Here is a 19,532-nt window from a genome sequence, read left to right on the forward strand (position 1 = left end):
TCACTTCAAAGTTTTCTTCAGCTTTTCAGAGTCCTGGTGAACCCTCATCAGCTTCTTCAGTGCGTCTTTCATGTCCTTATTCCTCAAGGTGTAGATGAGAGGGTTGAGACTTGGAGTGATAATGGTGTAAAAGAGGGTGAGGAACTTGCCCTGGTCCTTGGAGGCACTGTTACCTGGTTGCAGGTACAGGTAGATAATAGCTCCATAAAATATGGACACCACCGTGAGATGAGATCCACAGGTGTTCACTGCTTTGCGCCGTCCTGCCTTTGACTTCATTCTCAACACAGCTTTGGCAATGTAGCCATAGGATATAAGGATAAGGATGAGGGGGGTGAGGACAATGACAATGCCCAAGGCAAAAACAGACATTTCCACCGTGGTGGTGTCTACACACGCTATCTTCACCATGGCCGGCAGCTCACATAGGAAATGATCCAGAATGTTGTTTCCACATCTAGGCAAATTCACAGTGAGACTGCATAATACTACAGAATTGGCCAAACTAATACTCCAGACCATGATAATCATCTTGAGACATAGTTGTGGATTCATGATTATAAAATAATGCAAGGGCTTACAAATGGCTGTAAAACGATCATAGGACATGACAGCCAGAAGAAGACACTCAATGGAACCAAACCACATATAAACATAGAGCTGGATGATACAGCCCACATAGCTGATGGTCTTCTCAGGGCCCCACAGGTTAACCAGCATCTGAGGGACGATGCTGGTTGTGAAACATAGGTCTAGGAAAGATAAATTCCTGAGGAAAAAATACATTGGTGTGTGGAGATGAGAATCCAGGAGAGAGGCCAGAATGATAGCTGTGTTCCCCACCAATGTAATAAAGTAGAAGATGGCGACGACTCCTGACAGGATCATCTCCAGTTTGGGATGGTCAGAGAAGCCAAGCAGAATAAACCCATGTAAATAAGTGTAATTGCACGGTTCCATGATTATCCAGAGCCTAAGCCCTAAAGTGTAAAGAAAGGGAGGAGTTGGGGTTGGAAGAGAAGGAAAAGGAAGAAAGGAAAGAGAAAGAAAGGAGATTGGTAAGAATAGAAGAAGAAGAAAGACAAAGAAAAGATGCAAGAATAATAAATGAGAAGGAACAGAGGGAAAGAAAGAAGGATGAAGAGAGGAAGGGATTGAAGGAGGGAGGGAAGAAGAGAAGCAGTGATTGATGAAGAGAAATATTTTGTCTACCTGAACTATAATTACATGGGGAATATAACTGAAGAAAGAGATAATTTATGTTTAAATTGAAATAAATTATAGACGAAATGGAAGTATTTGTCAAACAATTTATCTGGTGATAGATTTAATATAAATTTTATGTTAATATGTATATTTGTTTATATTATAAATATAATTAATATAATATTAATAAAATTTGGTATAAATATAATAAAACAGAATCTACTTTTCTTCATTCTATTTATAACATCTAAAGAACTTTAAGTCAAATTATAAATATATAGTACTTATCAAACTTGTAAAGTTCATCTTAAACTCAATCTGAATTTCCTCACATATAAATTTGAAAGGCTAAAATTAACCTGGTTCTAAATTGAAATAATTCTAATCTTTCTTATAAAGATAATTAGCTCCATATAATAAAAATTTTTTCATGTTTAGTGCTTTCAACTATAAAATATTTAAATATTAGTTTTTAAATAAAATGTTTTTAATAGTTCACTTATAAAATATTTAATATTTAAAATATTAACCAAATGATTAATATCAAAATAAAGACTGGTTTTCTTTTCCACATATTAGCAATTAGCACTCTAAAAATCCCTGCTTTCTGTCAGAGATCTGACATTCACCCTGAGCACTTTATTTCTCTCATCCTCAATACCTTTCTTGTCATTAAAACTGGCAAATTCACATGCAAAAATGTATCAGTTGTGATCGCATTAAAAATGTCTATTACGGGGCTGGGAAGGTGGCTCAGTGGTAGAGCGCTTGCCTTGCATGCCTGAGGCCCTGGGTTCGATTCCTCAGCACCACATAAGCAAAAAAAGAAAAAAGCCGGAAGTGGCGCTGTGGCTCAAGTGGTAGAGCGCTAGCCTTGAGGTGAAGAGCTGAGGGACAGCGCCCAGACCCAGAGTTCAGGCCCCACGACCGGACCCCCCCAAAAAAAATGTCTGTTACTATTATTCTCATTCAGACCAATAAGCTTCTGGAAATTATTACCATTCCATGGATCTACTATTATGCCTTGAAATTATTACAAGATTCTCTGAAATCAGGCCTTTGTAGGCTTAACACATCAACTGCCTTCCAATTTATTTAACAAATCTTCCTTCTTTGTTTTTGTTTTTTGCCAAACCTGGGTCCTGGGTGATGTCCCTAAGCTTTTGCGCTCAAGGCTAGTGCCACTTGAGACATAGTTCAACTTCCAGCTTTTTGTGATTAATTGGAGATAAGTGTCTCACAGATTTTCCTTCCAAGGCTGGCTTTGAAGTCTCACAGATTTTCCTTCCAAGGCTGGCTTTGAACCACAATTCTGAGTAGCGAGGATTACAGGCATGAACCACCAGCACCTGGCCAAATATTCTAATTTTTAAGGAAGGTTTTTTTTTTTTTTTTTTTGGGGTCCGGTCGTGGGCCCTGGGGCTGGGCGCTCTTCAGCTCTTCAGCTCAAGGCGAGCACTCTACCACTTGAGCCACAGCACCACTTCCGGCTTTTTTTCTTTTTGCTTATGTAATGCTGAGGAATGGAACCCAGGGCCTCAGGCATGCAAGGCAAGCGCTCTACCACTGAGCCACCTTCCCAGCCCTAAGGAAAGTTTTGATTAGCTTCCTTTGAGCTCATTCTTATGACCCATTTTCTTTTACCCTTCTTTCAGCTTTTCAACATGACAATGTCCATTCCAGTCTAACACCCATGAAATTCTTGCTCTTATGGATATTTTCTACTTATGCTTGGACCACTCCTTGCTTAAATAGGGATTCCTGGAACTCTTAATCTCCTTTTTGTCTGATATATTGTATTCTGTAGGCAATCTTGTACAGAACTCCTACAGTTTACCAACAGAAGGTCATATTGAACTTATATGTATCTTATGTCTGTTCTTTAGCAGTATATATATATATATATGAACATAGCATGATGTTCTTGCTTTGCTCATGTATGAAAATGGTGAAAATAAAAAGACCTAGAGTTGGAAATATAGATCAAATAATAAATGCAAGATGTGTAGAACATATTATGCCTCAGTATTCTTTCCTTATCTGAACTATAATGAGATTATAATCATGAACCATATTGATAACTGTTTAACACTATTTCTTTCACACTAGTTTAAAATCTGTAAGAAAACAGAAAATCTACTTTTTGCATTCTATTTATGACACCTAAACAACTATTTTTAATCAAATTATAAATACATAATATATTTTAATAACTGAACATTTAAGCTACACTATGAATAGTGATGAAAATCGCTGAGAGTATAGTTAGCTTTTTAATATTAAAAATGGGTGGTATTTTGTAAAAGTAACTAGTAGAAGGAGATGAATGGGCCAGAAAGATTGTGATTTATACAGATGGTAACAGCAATATTTACTCAGTTTGGTTAAAAAATAAATAACTCCTGAAAGGATTAACAAGCAGATGTATTCAATGGTGGTTCACAGGTACAGTCCCTGTACATATACATTTGTATCTCAGGACTGACAAAATTTTAATAATTAAACAGATGATCAACAACTAATCACAGAATGCAAAATGGTAACTTCTTACCACCTAGGGAAAAATAACATCTAGACAAGTTTCATTCTGTAGTATATAGAGCACCTGTTTTCTACAAGGATTGATCCTATGCTAAGTATTCTTATCACAAGACTAAAAAGGAATGGGAGATCGGGAAGTTTTGGAGGTGATTAATAGCCTATGGCATAAATAGTAGTGATAATTTCACAAGTATTTATTTGCAAATTCACTGAGTCACACACAACAAATATATACAGCTTTCTGTATGTTAATAATGCCTCAATGTGTTTCACAAAAACTAAGAAAATATTTCACTGAGAAATAAAAGGACACCTCTCTTCCTGTATGTAGATTAAGTGCAGAATTGTACTATCATGTCATCTGAATTATATATCTTGATATTATGAATAAATTTCTTTAAATTGCAAACATGTCTCTGAATATATTGGTTGCAATAGCTGTTGTGCTTGATTCACTGGAAGATTTTTCTTAGAATTAGCTATTTAAAAATTATTGAATCTGAGTTCTGCAACCGACCAACTTAGGTACTAAAATATGTTGCAAGCTGCCATGAACCATTACTGTACACATTATATAGTACTGCATAAATTAATTTAATTTTATAGGTCACTTAAAAATAATGAAATTTGAACAATCTAAAAGAACTTTATAATGTCTGAGCAGAAATAAAAATATTTACTTTAATAAAAATGTTAATATATGCAATTGAACTTAACTTCTCAATAAGACAAGACTTTATTTAAAAATTATTATGTAAATCAAAAGAAACATTCTTTTAAAACTGAAATCAGCCTCACACTATTAAGTTCTTAATAGTTCTCATTATCACTCTATCTCCCAAAGATTAATTTTAAAAATTAATTAATTTTAATTAAGTAATTTTAAAAATTCTTCTGACTATCAAAAACTGAAATAATCTTCAAATAATTTTCAGATATATTATAAAATTTAGAAGTGGACCGAGTCCTTCCAAGTGTCATAATCTTCAAGCCTAAACTACTTGCATTCTTCATTTTCAAGCTAATATACGTTTCTGCTGGGTTATTAAAACTGTCAGGAATTACAAATCCAGAAATAGTTCCATATCCTTTTCTTTTTAAAGACAATACATTTACTATTTCTCTCCTGGTCTGTATAAAATGTAGAAATCTACAGTACGTATTCATTCTTAGATTTGAAAGAAAATCAGGAGAATCAGTCCACACAGTTTTAAATTCTTTTCTTTTACTTTCCACATTTTTTTTTTTTTTTACCAACCCAAGCTCACTATTTTCCAAGAGATATTAATGATCAACTTTACCGTAATTCAGAGAGAGTTCCTTTCAGGTCACATTTTTTAACCACTGTAGAATCTAGAGTGTGGAAATATTTCTGGTTAAGCATCTGCTCTCCAGTCTTGTAGCTCTCTTGTTTTCCTGAATTGCTATGGAAAAAGAAGTTTAAGAGGTCTTGTATAGTATGGTGACTATAATTAATGATGGCAGGTTATAGTCTCTAAAAATGTAGAGAACAAGTGGTTGTTAAGTGTTCTTATCACAGAAATAATAACCAGTTGTTACATAGCTAGTTAACACTCATATCTATATATGCATAGATATACATATTTATTCAAAACTTCATACACTATATGACAAATCAAAAATCAAAGGCTTGGCATTAAAATTCTATGTAACCTAAAATAAAATAAAATAAATACAACATTAGCTATCAGCATAAAAATCTGAGGGAAAAAATCTCTTGGACAGGGAAATAAAAAATGTATTTTAAGACATTTTTCTCCAGGTAGTAAATATGTACAAATATTGTTTCTTAAATAAAGTACATTTCCAACATTAGAATGCTAGCATACTAGTCTAAATATGATAATCTTATTTTTAAACACCCAGATTGATTGGAAATGAAAATTTTCTATAGGCAATTATCATTTAAATAAGTTACCTCTATTAGTTACCTCTGATAATCAAGTTCAAAACAGTTGTCTTGGAAAGAGATGTCGTACTTAAAAGTCCTAGACTATAAGTTTGTGATCTTAATGTTTATATTCCTATTCAGTTGTCATGGTGACCAAGAGGTATGATTCAAATACTTCTGTGCCTATGACCTTTTTTTTTTTTTTTTTTTGTCTCAGAGGTCACTATTTAAGTACCAGATCCTGGAGTAAGTACATACTCTGAAAACTTTTATGAATTGGTTGATGATAAGTTATAATAGCTCATTGAATTAAAATTCCAAAACATTTTATTAATTTTTGAATTTTAAATAATGCAAATATTATTTATAATAAATAAACACATAACTAAAAACTGGCTGCCATATGCAAATACATAAAAGCAGACAACTTTACATCATGCTGATTTATAAAATAGATTTAGCTGTTTCCTTCTATATGACAGTAATTAACATCACCCACAGTTTACATATAGTATGAAAGATGGTTAGATTATGGAACCAGAATATCTAGGATAGTATCTTGATGGTTCTAGTAAGCAACTTGGGAAATTCATTCTGTCTTTCAACACCTTAGATTTTTTTTTATCTGGAGTCAAAGTGTAATAAATAAAGATTTAGCCTATAGTTATTTTAGAGGATTTTTTGTTTTTGAAGATTCTTTAATTATGAGTTAAGTTGAACTAGAGTTTGGTTCTATGTAAATGTATAACTTATTGAGCCTAGCTACAGCTAATTAACTTATGAGTTCTTGGGTTTGGGTTTGATTAAAAAATATATATATATATACTTATTTATTTTAAAATATACTTATTAAAATAGCTTAAGGTTTATGGAGAGAGAAGTTCATGAAATTAATAATACATGGTGAAAATTCTGCACATGCATACATAAACATGTACAAAGACAGAGCTAAAATTTATATTCGCATTGACCATGAATACCTTATGGTTAACGATACTGGTATTTCATTTAAGCTCAGCTTATAATTCAGTTGACTGTATTAAGGGTCTAATGGCCATGATGTAAATCATACATCCTCTTATCTGGAAAAATGCCAAACGTGTCACACCACAGCTATGTGTGGTTATAGGCTGTGCACTCACCATTCCATTGACATTTCTTATAGATGAAACTGAGTGGAGATGTCAGGTGACGTGACTCTGGGGTGGGACCCAGACACCAGTTACAGTTAATTTCACATTAGAAATTCCCATACTAGCTGTGGTGGCTCACGCCTGTATTCCTAGCTACTGAGGAGGATGAGATCTGAAGATCGTGATTCCAACCCTCCCCGCCCCCCCTCCCCTACGACAGGAAAGTCTGTGAGACTCATCTCCAATAAACCACCAGAATGCGGGAAGTGGAGCTATGGCTCAAGAGGGAGAACCTCGCCTTGAGCTGAAGCACTCAGGGACAGCACCCAGGCCCACAGTTCAAGCCCCATGGTTTCCCTTATTTGCAATAGCTAGTGTATGTCTGAGACAAGCAGAAACGGTCAGATACGTTGATGTTAGGCGAAATAAACCCCGAGATAAGGACTCAAATGTTTTTTCTTTCTTGCTATTGTTTCTAACATATTTATAAGATGATTTCTTTGTTGCTTTGTATGTCCCCCTCCCCCCACGGTATAACCCCTGCTTTCACTGTATTTGATGTTGGTATAATGTGTGGTGGGGAAAGGAAAAAAACAAATCGTTTAAATAGGGTTACAGGTGGACCCATTGCAACAATGAGATGTACAAGACTCACGTCGAAAAACGAATTTTGTAACTTTGGCGCGGGGGTGGGGGGCGGAAAATGGGAAGGGATAGGAAGGGGAAGCAAAGGAGGAGGCAACAATGCTTGATAAGAAATGTGCTCATTACCTTGCTCATGTAATTGTAACCCCTCTATACGGTATTTTCACACACACACACACACACACACACACACACACACACACACACAAAATCCCACATAGTTCTGGAGAGAGTAAAAAGGCTTACAACTCATATAAGTTGCTGGTTTTTCATAGCATGGTTGGTGGTAATATGCGTGGTGGTGGTGATACGAATGTCGATGAGAAATTATTGAAATGAATGTGCCATGTGTGATTAGTGATCTTTTGTAAAATAATGGACTTAATATGTTGAACAATAGGCACATCATCATTCTGCTCCTATACAAATACCATGTAATACATTATGTAATGTAAATAATGTGATACATATCACTACAAAGAATACTTTATTGTTTGATTAACCATGTTTATTATATAATTGAAATGTACGTTTATTATCATGAATGAGCATTAATCACAATGTATGTGGTGTTGCTGAATTTAATCTGCTAGTTATGCTAACATAGTACATGAGGTTCCTTTATGTGTTCTCATGTAGGAAATGAATGGCATAAATGAAAGTTCCATTCAGTTGGGGTACAGATGGCAGAGAAAATGATTTTTTTCTTGATTGCTCTGGGGAGAAATATTCTCCATTTTGTTATACAAGACTAGTACTGTATAATATACTATAGAGACTCCTCATTTAACAGTTATTTCCAATTAAGCTGGTAAATGACATTAATATAAGGATAAATAAGGATAGGATAATATTGTCTAATAATGATGAAGCATACCTCTCCTGGCTGACCTCCAAACCGTGTGATGTCACAAAGTCAACTATTAGGATTCATAATGAGCTTTGGTAAAGGTGTTGGAATATTAGACTTTATGGCTCTGACAATTCAAGTGTTGGAACAATTGCTGAAATTAAGATTGAGAAAATTAAGAAAATGACATCTAATGTCTTAGGGATAAGTTGTAAAAATGTATAGGAAGTTAGTATATATTGCTGACACCATGAGCTTTAGTACTTTAGAATTTTCACTGGCATATAATTGTATTGGTCTCTTAAAATTCCAGGGCAAATGTGTTATATCTTAATAATTTTTTAAAGAATAGTATTTTTAATTGACTCTATATTTACACTCAGTTGGATATTTACCCTTTTTTATATTTATTCTTTGTTGAGTTGCATATTTGAATGGAGACATAGCTATCATTTACTTGGAAGAACTAATAAGAAAAATAAAATGAATTAATTGTAATAGGTTAGCTATTTTTTTGCATGGGGCTTGAACTTAGCCCTAAGTGCTATCACTTGAGGTCTTTCACTCAAAGCTAGCACCCTACCATTTTGAGCCACAGTACCACTTCTGGTTTTCCGGTGGTTATTTAGAGATGTCTCATGGACTTTCCTACTGGGGCTGGATCAGATCTTAGCCTCCTGAGTAGCTAGGATTACAGGCATGAACCATGAGTGCCCGGACTAATTTTGAACACTGTACACAAAGAGAGGGATAGATAGGAACATAAATTAAAGATAAACTAATTTTTTAAAAGATAAACTAATTTGTATTAAATTAAAATCAATTATTTTTCCTAAGATATTAACAACTTTAGTTGAAAGGCCATTTTATTTATGACAATTTAATATACAACATAGAAACATAGAAACAACATAGAACAACATAGAAAAATATTTTTAACCTTTGAAAACCTCAAAATGAGGCAGGAAACACAAATATTTTAACAAAAATAATAAATCTGTAAATAATTTCTGTAAATATTTCATCTTTCCATAGTACACACAAAAAATTATATCTATATGGAAGAACAATGTTTCTAACAATATAAGACAACGTATAGGAAAGTGGCCCCATAAGATGATAATGAAGCTTCATGATTCCTGTAGTCCTGTGACACTGTAGCTATTAAAGTGTCATGGTGTGGTATAGTATTTGCATGCTGCTCTAAGCAAACCTGTGGTACTGTCAGTTGAATGGAAGCCTGGCACATAAATTATGGGCAGCACATAATGCTTCATAATGATAATAAATGATTATGGTACTTATTTATGTATTTACCCTACTGTACTTTGTATTATTATTTTGAGATGTTCTCCTTGTTTTGAGTTTTACTGTAAAAAATGAAAGTATGCCATGTTCCATTGATTGCAATCAATCTTACACTTGCTGACTGTCCTGTGTCATTCTGTTATATTCTCTGTGCGTTGACTTAAGTTCTTGCTGTGGTATTTATTCAAGGTCGAAGGAGAAATAGGCTGCACAACGAAAGCTCTGTGTGTGGGTACCAAAGGATCAAAGTGTATGTATGGAGACACGATAATGTTGGCCCAATAAGAAAATTAATGATAATTTCTTAGATATTAGCCGCCTTGTTAAATGATACACAACTGTACACAGAATATACAGTAATGAGACTATTTTTAAATTAAGGAGTCACTATTTCATAAGTATATATTGTTTCAGCTGACTTCTGAAAGAGTACAATTAAGTTGGAAGCAATGTGATTGGTTGGTTATTAAGGCTAAGATTAGATCATGAAAGATCTTTGGCTCTTCGATGAGTATTTCAAATCAGTACTACTTCACAATATTTAAGATTTGTGGGCATACAGAATAGTTTTAAATAGCATTTGCCAAGTATTTGCCACAAGTTAGGTAATAGAGAAAGGAGACACTAAAATGGAATCAAATGCAGTTTGGAAGGAGGAATGTGCAGAATGGGCATAGGAGAATCTGAGCTGTCCTTTAAGGCTCAATACCAGACTTGGTACATTCACATGGGAAGACCAACATTAAAATGGCCTATCAGATTTGCCCCATGTTGGGAAGGCATAGCTTGTATCTATAACCTTCTTTGACGAGTCACTGATTATTTGACATGCATTGGTGAGGTGAAGCTGATGCAGATTCTGAAGGAGTGATTATTGAAAGCCAGCTACGAATGGTGCTCCCAGCAACTGGGCACAAGCTCTTCCTGAATGGGGCCGCCCCTAAGCTGTGCACCTCCATGTCCACCTCACCTAATTGGCTGCTCAAATGTGAGACTCTCTACAAAACTCCACTTGCTTTTTTAAAAATAAGGTATGCTATTGGGAGAGAAATATTTATCTCAACTTTTTTTGTTGTTGGTCATGGAGCTTGAACTCAGGGCCTGGGCCCTGTCCCAGAGCTCCTTTGCTCAAGGCTACTGCTCTACCACTTTCAGCCACAGCGCAACTTCCAGTTTTTGAGTGGTTAACTGGAGGTAAAAGTCTCATGGGGACTTTACTGCCTAGCCTGGCTTCAAGCTACAATCTTAAGATCTCAGCCTTCTGAGTAGCTAGGATTACAGGTGTGAACCACCAGGCGCCTGGCTATTTATCTCAACTTTTAAACAAGCAGCCAAATAAATGTAGCTTATCATATATTCTCTGTGTTGTCTTTCTGAAAGCATTCTTTAGAGCCTATTTTATTAACCTCATTGTCTTTTCTACATCTGTTCTTTCCAACTTCCTAAGTGATACACTCGCCATACTCCACAGGACACCAGAATGGGTGGACCTTTGGATACTATATATACATATATGTGTGTGTGTGTGTGTACTATATACATGTGTACATATGTGTATATATGTGCTATATATGTACATGTACATATATGTGTGTTATATACGTATATGTATGTATGCACATAAATGATCTATCTACCATATATCTATGGTATCCATATATGTCAAATATATATGCATATATATTGGCTATACATATTGCACACATATATCTATATCTATAGCATACCCTCATGATGCAGAAAACAAAGTGAACAAAGATGAAGGTTTACATGGTAGAGAAAGTCTAGTTCCTGTTACTTTCTTCTACATGTACAGCATATAAGAGCCAGATAAATTCTCTCAGAGTATAACTTGATCCAGTGAAGGAAGAATAGAATGACCATAGCTTAGGGAAGAGGAAAAGGGGGTCAATAAAAAATAACTACAGATTTATACTAATTCTCAAAGCAAAATGAATTCATAATGGCATCTCTTTTCTTTTGTGAGCAGACAGAATGTGTGATAGTTGTCCCAGGTCAGGAATTCCTTTGGAATAACAACAAAAATTCTGTTTAAACTTTTAGAAGGAATGACAATTGGATAAAAACAAAGATTTTTTTAAATCGAAGTGTTTTGAATTTGATATAATCTGATTCGCATTGCCAGAAAATCACCAATTACAATTACCAACTAAGAGGTTAGAGCTGAGAAAAGAAGCGAGAGAAAAAAACACTTTAGAGAAAACCTAAAATGAGATCTTAAAGGAATTAAAACATCTGTTTCTTTCTTGGATCTTGGATCTGTTATACATTGCTCCATAAAAGAATTATCTAAACTCACTCTTTTCTTTTTTTTTTTTTTGGTCCGGTCATGAGGCCTGAACTCTGGGCCTGGGCACTGTCCCTCAGCTCTTCAGCTCAAGGCTAGTGCTCTACCACTTGAGCCACTTCCGGCTTTTTTCTTTTTGCTTATGTGGTGCTGAGGAATCGAACCCAGGGCCTTGAGCATGCAAGGCAAGCGCTCTACCACTGAGCCACCTTCCCAGCTCTAAACTCACTCTTTTCTGATTAGATTGGATAGTTCTTTTTTCATGTGGATTGGTTTAGCTGACCACGGTTGGGCTCTCTCATATGAACTCATTATGGTCAGTTGAAAGTTTGGTAGGTAGCTGGGTGATCACGAACAGCCTCAAATTCCAGAAGCTTCAAGGTTGTTATATGGGCACCTCTTTCTTTTGTTACTTGTCCTTTCCTGCAGGCCTGTCAATCTCATTCATTCGTTTTAGGGCTTCAAGTGCAGTAAGAGAAGTGACATTAATATGTAGGCTTTCATAAAAGAAATGCAAATCAAAACAACATTGAGATTCCACCTCATCCCCGTTAGAATGGCTATAATCAAGAAATCTGATAACAACAGATACTGGAGGGGATATGGCCAAAAGGGAACCCTACTGCATTGTTGGTGGAAGTGTAAACTTGTTCAATCACTTTGGAAAGCAGTATTGAGATTCCTCAGCAATCCCACTTTTGGGTATTTACCCAAATGATCACAAACAAGGCCATACTAAAGCTACCAGCACAGCTACGTTTATTGCAGCATTATTCACCATAGCTAAGATATGGAACCAACCCAGAGGCCCCTCTACAGATGAATGGATCAAGAAAATGTGGAATTCTATGCCTCCATCAGAAAGAATGACCCCACCCCATTTGTTAGGAAATCAAAAGACTTGGAAAAGTTATATGAAATGAAGTAACTCGGACCCAAAGAAACATGGGTCCCATGGGTTCCCTTATTTGTCATAAGTAGTATATGTCTAGGATAATCTTACCAGACAAGCAGAAAAGGTCAAAAACTATGTACATGTGGCCATATAAGATGATGCTAAGTGAAATGAACCCCAAGATAGGGACACAGAGATGTTTTTTTTTGTCGCTGTTTTTGATTTTAAGATTTTTATGATTTTTTTTTGTTTCTTTTGTATGTTCTTCCCCCTATCGTTTATCCCCTGTTGTCACTGTATTTGATCCCAGTGCCCTGCATCTTGTATATACATTTTTTCTAATTTGGAGAGGGGAAGGGAAATAACAAAATGCTAAAACAAGGACACAGGTTGACTCATTCTAACAATGAGATCTACACGACACTGTTGAAAACAAACTTTTCAACTATGGGAGGGGGGGTGGGCAGGCAGGGGTGGAAGAAATTGAGGGGGTGGGAAGGGAAGGGATAGTAGGGGAAAAACAAAGGACAAAGGAAGGGGTAACAATGCTCAATAGGAAATTACCTTACTCATGTAACTGTAACCCCTCTGTACAGTATCTTTACAATAAAAATATTTTAAAAATATGTAGGCACTATTTAACCCTCCACTTGTCTCACAAATGTTAAGAGTTCATTTGGCATGAACAAGACAGGTGGCCAACCTAGAATAGGATTAGAGCATCTGAGCACACTCAAGAGTAAAGCAAATCCCTAAGCTGATGATGTGGTCACTGAGTAAACAACAAAACTAGAACATTATTTTAAATATTCTCTTCTTTAATATTGCTTTCACTTGAAACTCAGCTGACTGAGGCACATGTTCTCCAGAGGAGAAAGATTCCAAACTATATCAGTCTAAGAGCTGGGAATCTAAGAATATTTCCACTCATGATATTGGCTGCAAAGATTCCATATTTTGCTAACAAGGCATTTCTTTTTTATTTGTTTTTATTAGCATGAAGGAATGGGATCCATTATATTATTTTCATACATGCATCTAATGTACTTTTGTTATATTCAAGCCTCTATTACCCTTATTTTCTTTACTTGTAAAAATGGCTATAGATTTATCATACATAGACTTTTTTATGTTAAGTAACTTACTCTTAGTTTCTTCAGAGTTTTGTTCATGAAAAAACATTAGATTCTGCATCTATTGAAATGATGATATGATTTTGTCCTGGATTGTATTTATATGATAGGTTGTATTTATTGATATTTATATGTTGAACAATCCTTGCATTACTGGTGTAAAAAATATTAATCATGTGTGTGATGATTAATCTTTATATTAATCTTTTAAATATGTTGTTCAATTTGGCTTCAAAGCATTTTATTGAGTTTTGTATCTAAATTTACTAAGGATGTGGGTCTATCATGGATGTTTTATGTGTCTTTATTTTTCTATCAAGGTATTACTGTTTTCATAGAATGAATGTGGAAGCTCTGCATTTCTTTCTATTTTGTGGAATTGTTTGAGGAACAATCATGTTAGTTCTTCCTTGAAGATCTGCTAAAAAAAGAACAAACAAAAAACCAACTTAGTGCTGGTGTCCTGTCCTATGGGTGTTTTTCTAATTGGAAGAATCACGTAATGATTCAATTGTATTTCTCGTTTTATATCAAAGTAGGATTTTGTATCCCTCTGATTAAATTTGTGTATAGAAATGTATCCATTTCTCCTAGATTGTATCCATTAGAGCATAATTTTTGAAAAGATTTCCTAATGTTCTCTGCATTTCACTGGTGTCTATCATAATATCTCATGTCCCATTTCTAACCTTAATAATTTGCATCAACTCTCTTTTACATTTGGTTAGTTTGACTAAGGGTCTTCCAACTTTATCATTTTGAAGACCCTTCTCTGTTTCATTGGTCTTTTGCATGGTTCTTTTGTTAATTTCTTTTCTGGTTATTATTATGCCTTTTCTTCTGTTCTTTTTGATTTTTGGTTGATTTTTTTCTAAGATGCTGATGTGCATCAGTATGTTATTTATTTGATATATATCAGATTTTTTTAAAAAAAATCAGGCACTTACAGCTATTAACTTCCATCCTATGATTGCCTTCACTGTATCCCACAAGCTCTGCTATTTATTTTTTTTCACTTGATTCCTGGATGTTGTTCATTTTTCCCTCTGTTTTTTTTCCAATGGTCAAAAGTACATTTTTTTTGAAATTTTTTTAATTGTGAAAATACTGTACAGAGGGGGTACAATTATAAGGGCAAGATAATGAGTACATTTCTTATCAAGCATTGTAGCCTCCTCCTTTGTTTCCCCTTCCCATCCCTTCCCATCCTTCCCCCCTACCTCCCATCCAATCCTCCTCCCACCCCCCACCAAAGTTGTAAAGTTCGTTTTTCCACATAAGGACTTGTACATCTCATTGTTGCAACCTGTATCCCTATTTAAACGATTTGTTTTTCCCTTCCCCTCCACAAATTATACCAACATCAAATACAGTGAAAGCAGGGGTTATACCATGGGGGAGGGACATACAAAGCAACAAAGAAATCATCTTATAAATATGTTAGAAACAATCGCATGAAAGAAAAAAAACATTTGAATACATATCTTAGGGTTCATTTCACTAACACCAACTTATCTGACCTTTTTTGCTTGACTCAGACATATACTAGTTATTGCAAATAAGGGAAACCATGGGACCTAAGTTTCTTTGGGCCTGGCTTACTTCACTTAAAATAATTTTTTCCAAGTCTTTCCATTTCCTAACAAATGAGGTAATGTCATTCTTTCTGATGGAGGCATAGAATTCCATTGTGTATATATACCACATTTTCTTGATCCATTCATCTACTGAGGGGCATCTGGGTTGGTTCCATTTTAATATTACATATTTCTATGTTTTATAGCTTCTTTTGCTATGTGTTCCCAGATATATTCCATTATTGTTAATATATAAAAATATTTCCTGCATATTTTTGGTATTTGTTAAAATGTACTTTATAGCCTAAAATGTGGTCTATTTTGGGAAAAGTCCCCTGAGCTGCTGAGATATTTGTATATCCCTCATCTGTGAGATGTGCTGTTATGTAGATTCCTCCTTAGACTATTTTCTCTGTTCAATTTAATTCTGAAATACCTTTGTTAAGTTTTTGTCTATATGATCACTTTGCTGATTAGAGTGGGATTTTGAAATCTCCTATAATTCTTGTACCTGGAACTATTTGTATCTTTATACCTTCAGGTTTATTTTCTAATCAACCTAAACAGAAAATTGAACACATCACTGCACTACTTTCTCACGACAGATATTTAAAATGTTGAAATAATAGTATTGTTGTTACATCATGGAGAGAAAAGTAACTGAAATGTTTTATAAACTGCTACATCAGCAGTTTTTACGTAAAATTAAATTCTACTAATAAAATTCTGACTAGTTCCTATGAGATTACTTGACTGCATATTCTCACTGAAGTCTGTAAGTTTGGCACTCTCAAAACAATGGCTTTGAACCCAAATTTGTTCAAAAGTGAATTTGTTTTCCCCTTTCTTTTACCTTAAAAATGCATCATTTTATATGTAGAAGACAGAAAACATATATATTTTTTAAATAATCTGGTAATTGCTTATCCAAATCAATTGAAAATCACTTTGAATTTTGACAACTTATTCTTTTTTCCTGTCCTCTATGTGAAAAATCTTTTCTCCTTAATTCCATGAGTAGTTGCTTTACATTTCTTTATGATGGTTATTCCCTTAAGAAGGAGAGAAGAAAGACAGTAGCATTAGGAATTTGTGTATTGATAGCCACCCTCACTATTTTTTGCAGTATTAAAGCTTTGTTCCATTTGATCATGTAATCTCCCTGAATGAATACGAATAATCTTTACAGATCCAGATATAGAACATTTTTTGTAAAGCCAAAGAAGTAGTTAGGGAAATGTTTTAAGTACTCAATTTTTTTTCTAACAAGGAAGGCAATCTCTAGGGATCTCATTACTTTACAGCCTATATACAGTGACTAATAGTAATGAACTCATTTTCACTATATCCCCAGGGTTTCTGTTATACACTGGAATAGTAGAGCTGTTTAAATATGTTTTATTCCCATGCTCAATATAGCCATTTAAAAGTTTCCAGTGTTTATACTATTTCATCGTGAGATCTCTAGGGTGATATCTCTGGGATGAAAAGAGATAATGAGGAGCTATTTGTTGTACAGGGTAATGTACATATCTTATTCCATGTTTTTTTGGTAAACAGCATTCAGAACACAATCGAACAGTGGGTCATCACTCCAATATAAAGATCAACTTTTAATTCTTGAATTTTTCAATGAAATCAGTATCATCATTTATTCCTTTAAATTGAGAAAGAGGAGAAAGAGTTAGTAGGCACCTCTGAGAAATAGGCCTTAAAATGGGCATTTTCCTGTGATGCATTCCAGAACAATGGACACAGTGATCTTCAGCATATAATTATTCTGCTTACCAGAGTAAGCATCTTTCACGACACAATCTAGGTGACCATGTAAATTATTTACTAAAATAGAACATTTTTACAAGGGGAACATTATTGAAAATATGTGTAAAACTGAATACTGAGAATTTTTAAAATGTACTCACCATGATCATTGCACTTACATGATAGACTAACCTTGTACTGTAGCCAGAACGTATTAAACTGCTCGGGAAAGCTGTTTGAAGATTTCCTCAAGAACTTAACATGGCACTGCCCTATGATCCAGTGATATCATCTCGAGCATTTGTCCAAAGGATTACAAGTCAGGATAGAGTAAAGCCACTTGCACAACCATGTTCATTGATGCACTATTCACTACATCCAAAGCATGGCAACAGCCCAGATGCCTTTCAATTGATGAATGGATCAAGAAAATGTAGTATATCACATTGAGATTCCATCTCACTCCAGTTAGAAAGGGTGTTATCAAGAAAATAAATAGTAAAACAAAGGAGGAGGTAACAATGCTTGATAGGAAATGTTCTTATTACCTTGCTCCTGTAACTGCAACCCCTCTATACAGTATTTTACATTTTAAAAAAGTATAAAAAATTTTAAAAAGAAAATAAATAGTAGATACTGGTGGGGATGTGGCCAGAAAGGAATGCTACTTCACTGTTGGTGGGAACGTAAATTGGTCCAACCAGTCTGGAAAGCAGTATGAAATTTTCTTATGATCCAGCAATCCCACTCCTGGACATTTACTCAAATGATCACAAACAAGGCCACACTAAAGTTACCAGCACAACTATGTTAATTATTTGCCATATTTACCATAGTTCAGATATGATAAATATCAGTATATGAATGGATAGAGAAAATGTGGCATATATACACAATGTAATTCTATGCTTCCATCAGAAAGAATGACATCCCCCCATTCATAAGGAAATGGAAAGACTTGGGGAAAAAATCATATTAAATGAAGTAAGCCAGACCCGAAGAAACATAAGCTCCATGGTTTCCCTTATTTACAATAATTAGTATTATGTCTAGGATACTCTTAGAAGAGGATCACAATAGCTCACTAGCTATGTACATATGACCATATAAAATGATGTTAATCAAAATGAACTCCAAGATATGGAAACAAGAGTATTTGTTTTGTTTTTGTTTTAATGTATTGTGTGAAGTTATTTCTTTTTTCTTTCATTTTTTCCCTTTGGTTTATCCCCTGTTGTCACTGTTTTTGATTTTGCTACCCTGTGTCATATATATATATATATATATATATATATATATATATACGTTTATTTAATTTGGGGAAGAGGAGGGGAATAACAAAATGGTAAGACAAAGGACAAAGGATGAATCAATGCAACAGTGATACTCACAAGACACTATGTTGGAAATGAACTTTACAACTTAGGAGGGGGAGTTGAGGAGAGGGAAAATGGGAGAAAATGAAGGGGGTGGTAACAATGTTTGACAAGAAATGTACTCACTACCTTACTTACGTAACTACAACCTCTCTGTACATCACCCTTACAATAAAAAAGAAAATGTGGTATACATACACAATGGAATTTTACTCATCCATTAGGAAAAATTGGATGGACATGAAAAAATTAAGTAAAGTAAGTCCAGCACAGAAGGACAAAAGAATGCAGGTTCTCTCTCATTTGTGGAAGCAAGATGTAATCTCTAAATATACAAGTAAACACACCAGAATCATATGCTAATGTGCACAAATATATTAGCTGAAGTATATGCAGAAGTAAATTCAAATGGTGTAATTTACTTAGAAAAAGCAACTCAGGATCCAAAAGAATGAATATCAGACGTCTAGTATTTGAGATGGAGGGAGATCAAGAAGAGGAAGGTAGACCAAGGAAGACACAAACTGGGAGAACGCAGTCATAAAATTCAATGTATATCCTGTGAAACTAGGAAAATTGTGGGGTGGGGTTGTACAAGTACTTAAAGGTAATAAAAATATAATTTTTTAAAAAGTTCTAGACTCCTGATCCACAGATGCTGTAAGTTAATAACTTCTTTTTTTGGATCAATGCTTATAGTATGTTGCACATGTATATACAGTCTTGTGTGTATATACATATTATCTGTATACATATACATTGTATTATTTTTCATATTTTATCTGATACATATTTTTTGTTGGTTGTGGGGCCTGAACTCTGGGCCTGGGTGCTGTCCCTCAGCTCTTCAGCTCAAGGCTAGCATTCTATCACTTGAGCCACAGTGC

The 19,532-nt window shown here is 34.6% G+C and overlaps 1 protein-coding gene across 1 annotated transcript; it reads right to left on the reverse strand.

The window, feature by feature from the left end:
- On the reverse strand, positions 1–960 carry LOC122111217 (olfactory receptor 2W1). The gene has a single exon (XM_042683942.1). The coding sequence runs from the start codon at positions 958–960 to the stop codon at positions 1–3; it is 960 nt and encodes a 319-aa protein (XP_042539876.1).
- Positions 961–19,532: the final 18,572 nt, after the last annotated feature.

The sequence above is a fragment of the Dipodomys spectabilis genome, unplaced genomic scaffold (genome assembly GCF_019054845.1).
Source record: "Dipodomys spectabilis isolate Male_0828 unplaced genomic scaffold, ASM1905484v1 ptg000085l, whole genome shotgun sequence".
In the NCBI taxonomy this organism is placed as follows: domain Eukaryota; kingdom Metazoa; phylum Chordata; class Mammalia; order Rodentia; family Heteromyidae; genus Dipodomys; species Dipodomys spectabilis.

Bases quoted from the DNA above. Each gene is read 5' to 3' on its own strand.
- LOC122111217 (XM_042683942.1), bottom strand. From the start codon at position 960: ATGGAACCGTGCAATTACACTTATTTACATGGGTTTATTCTGCTTGGC.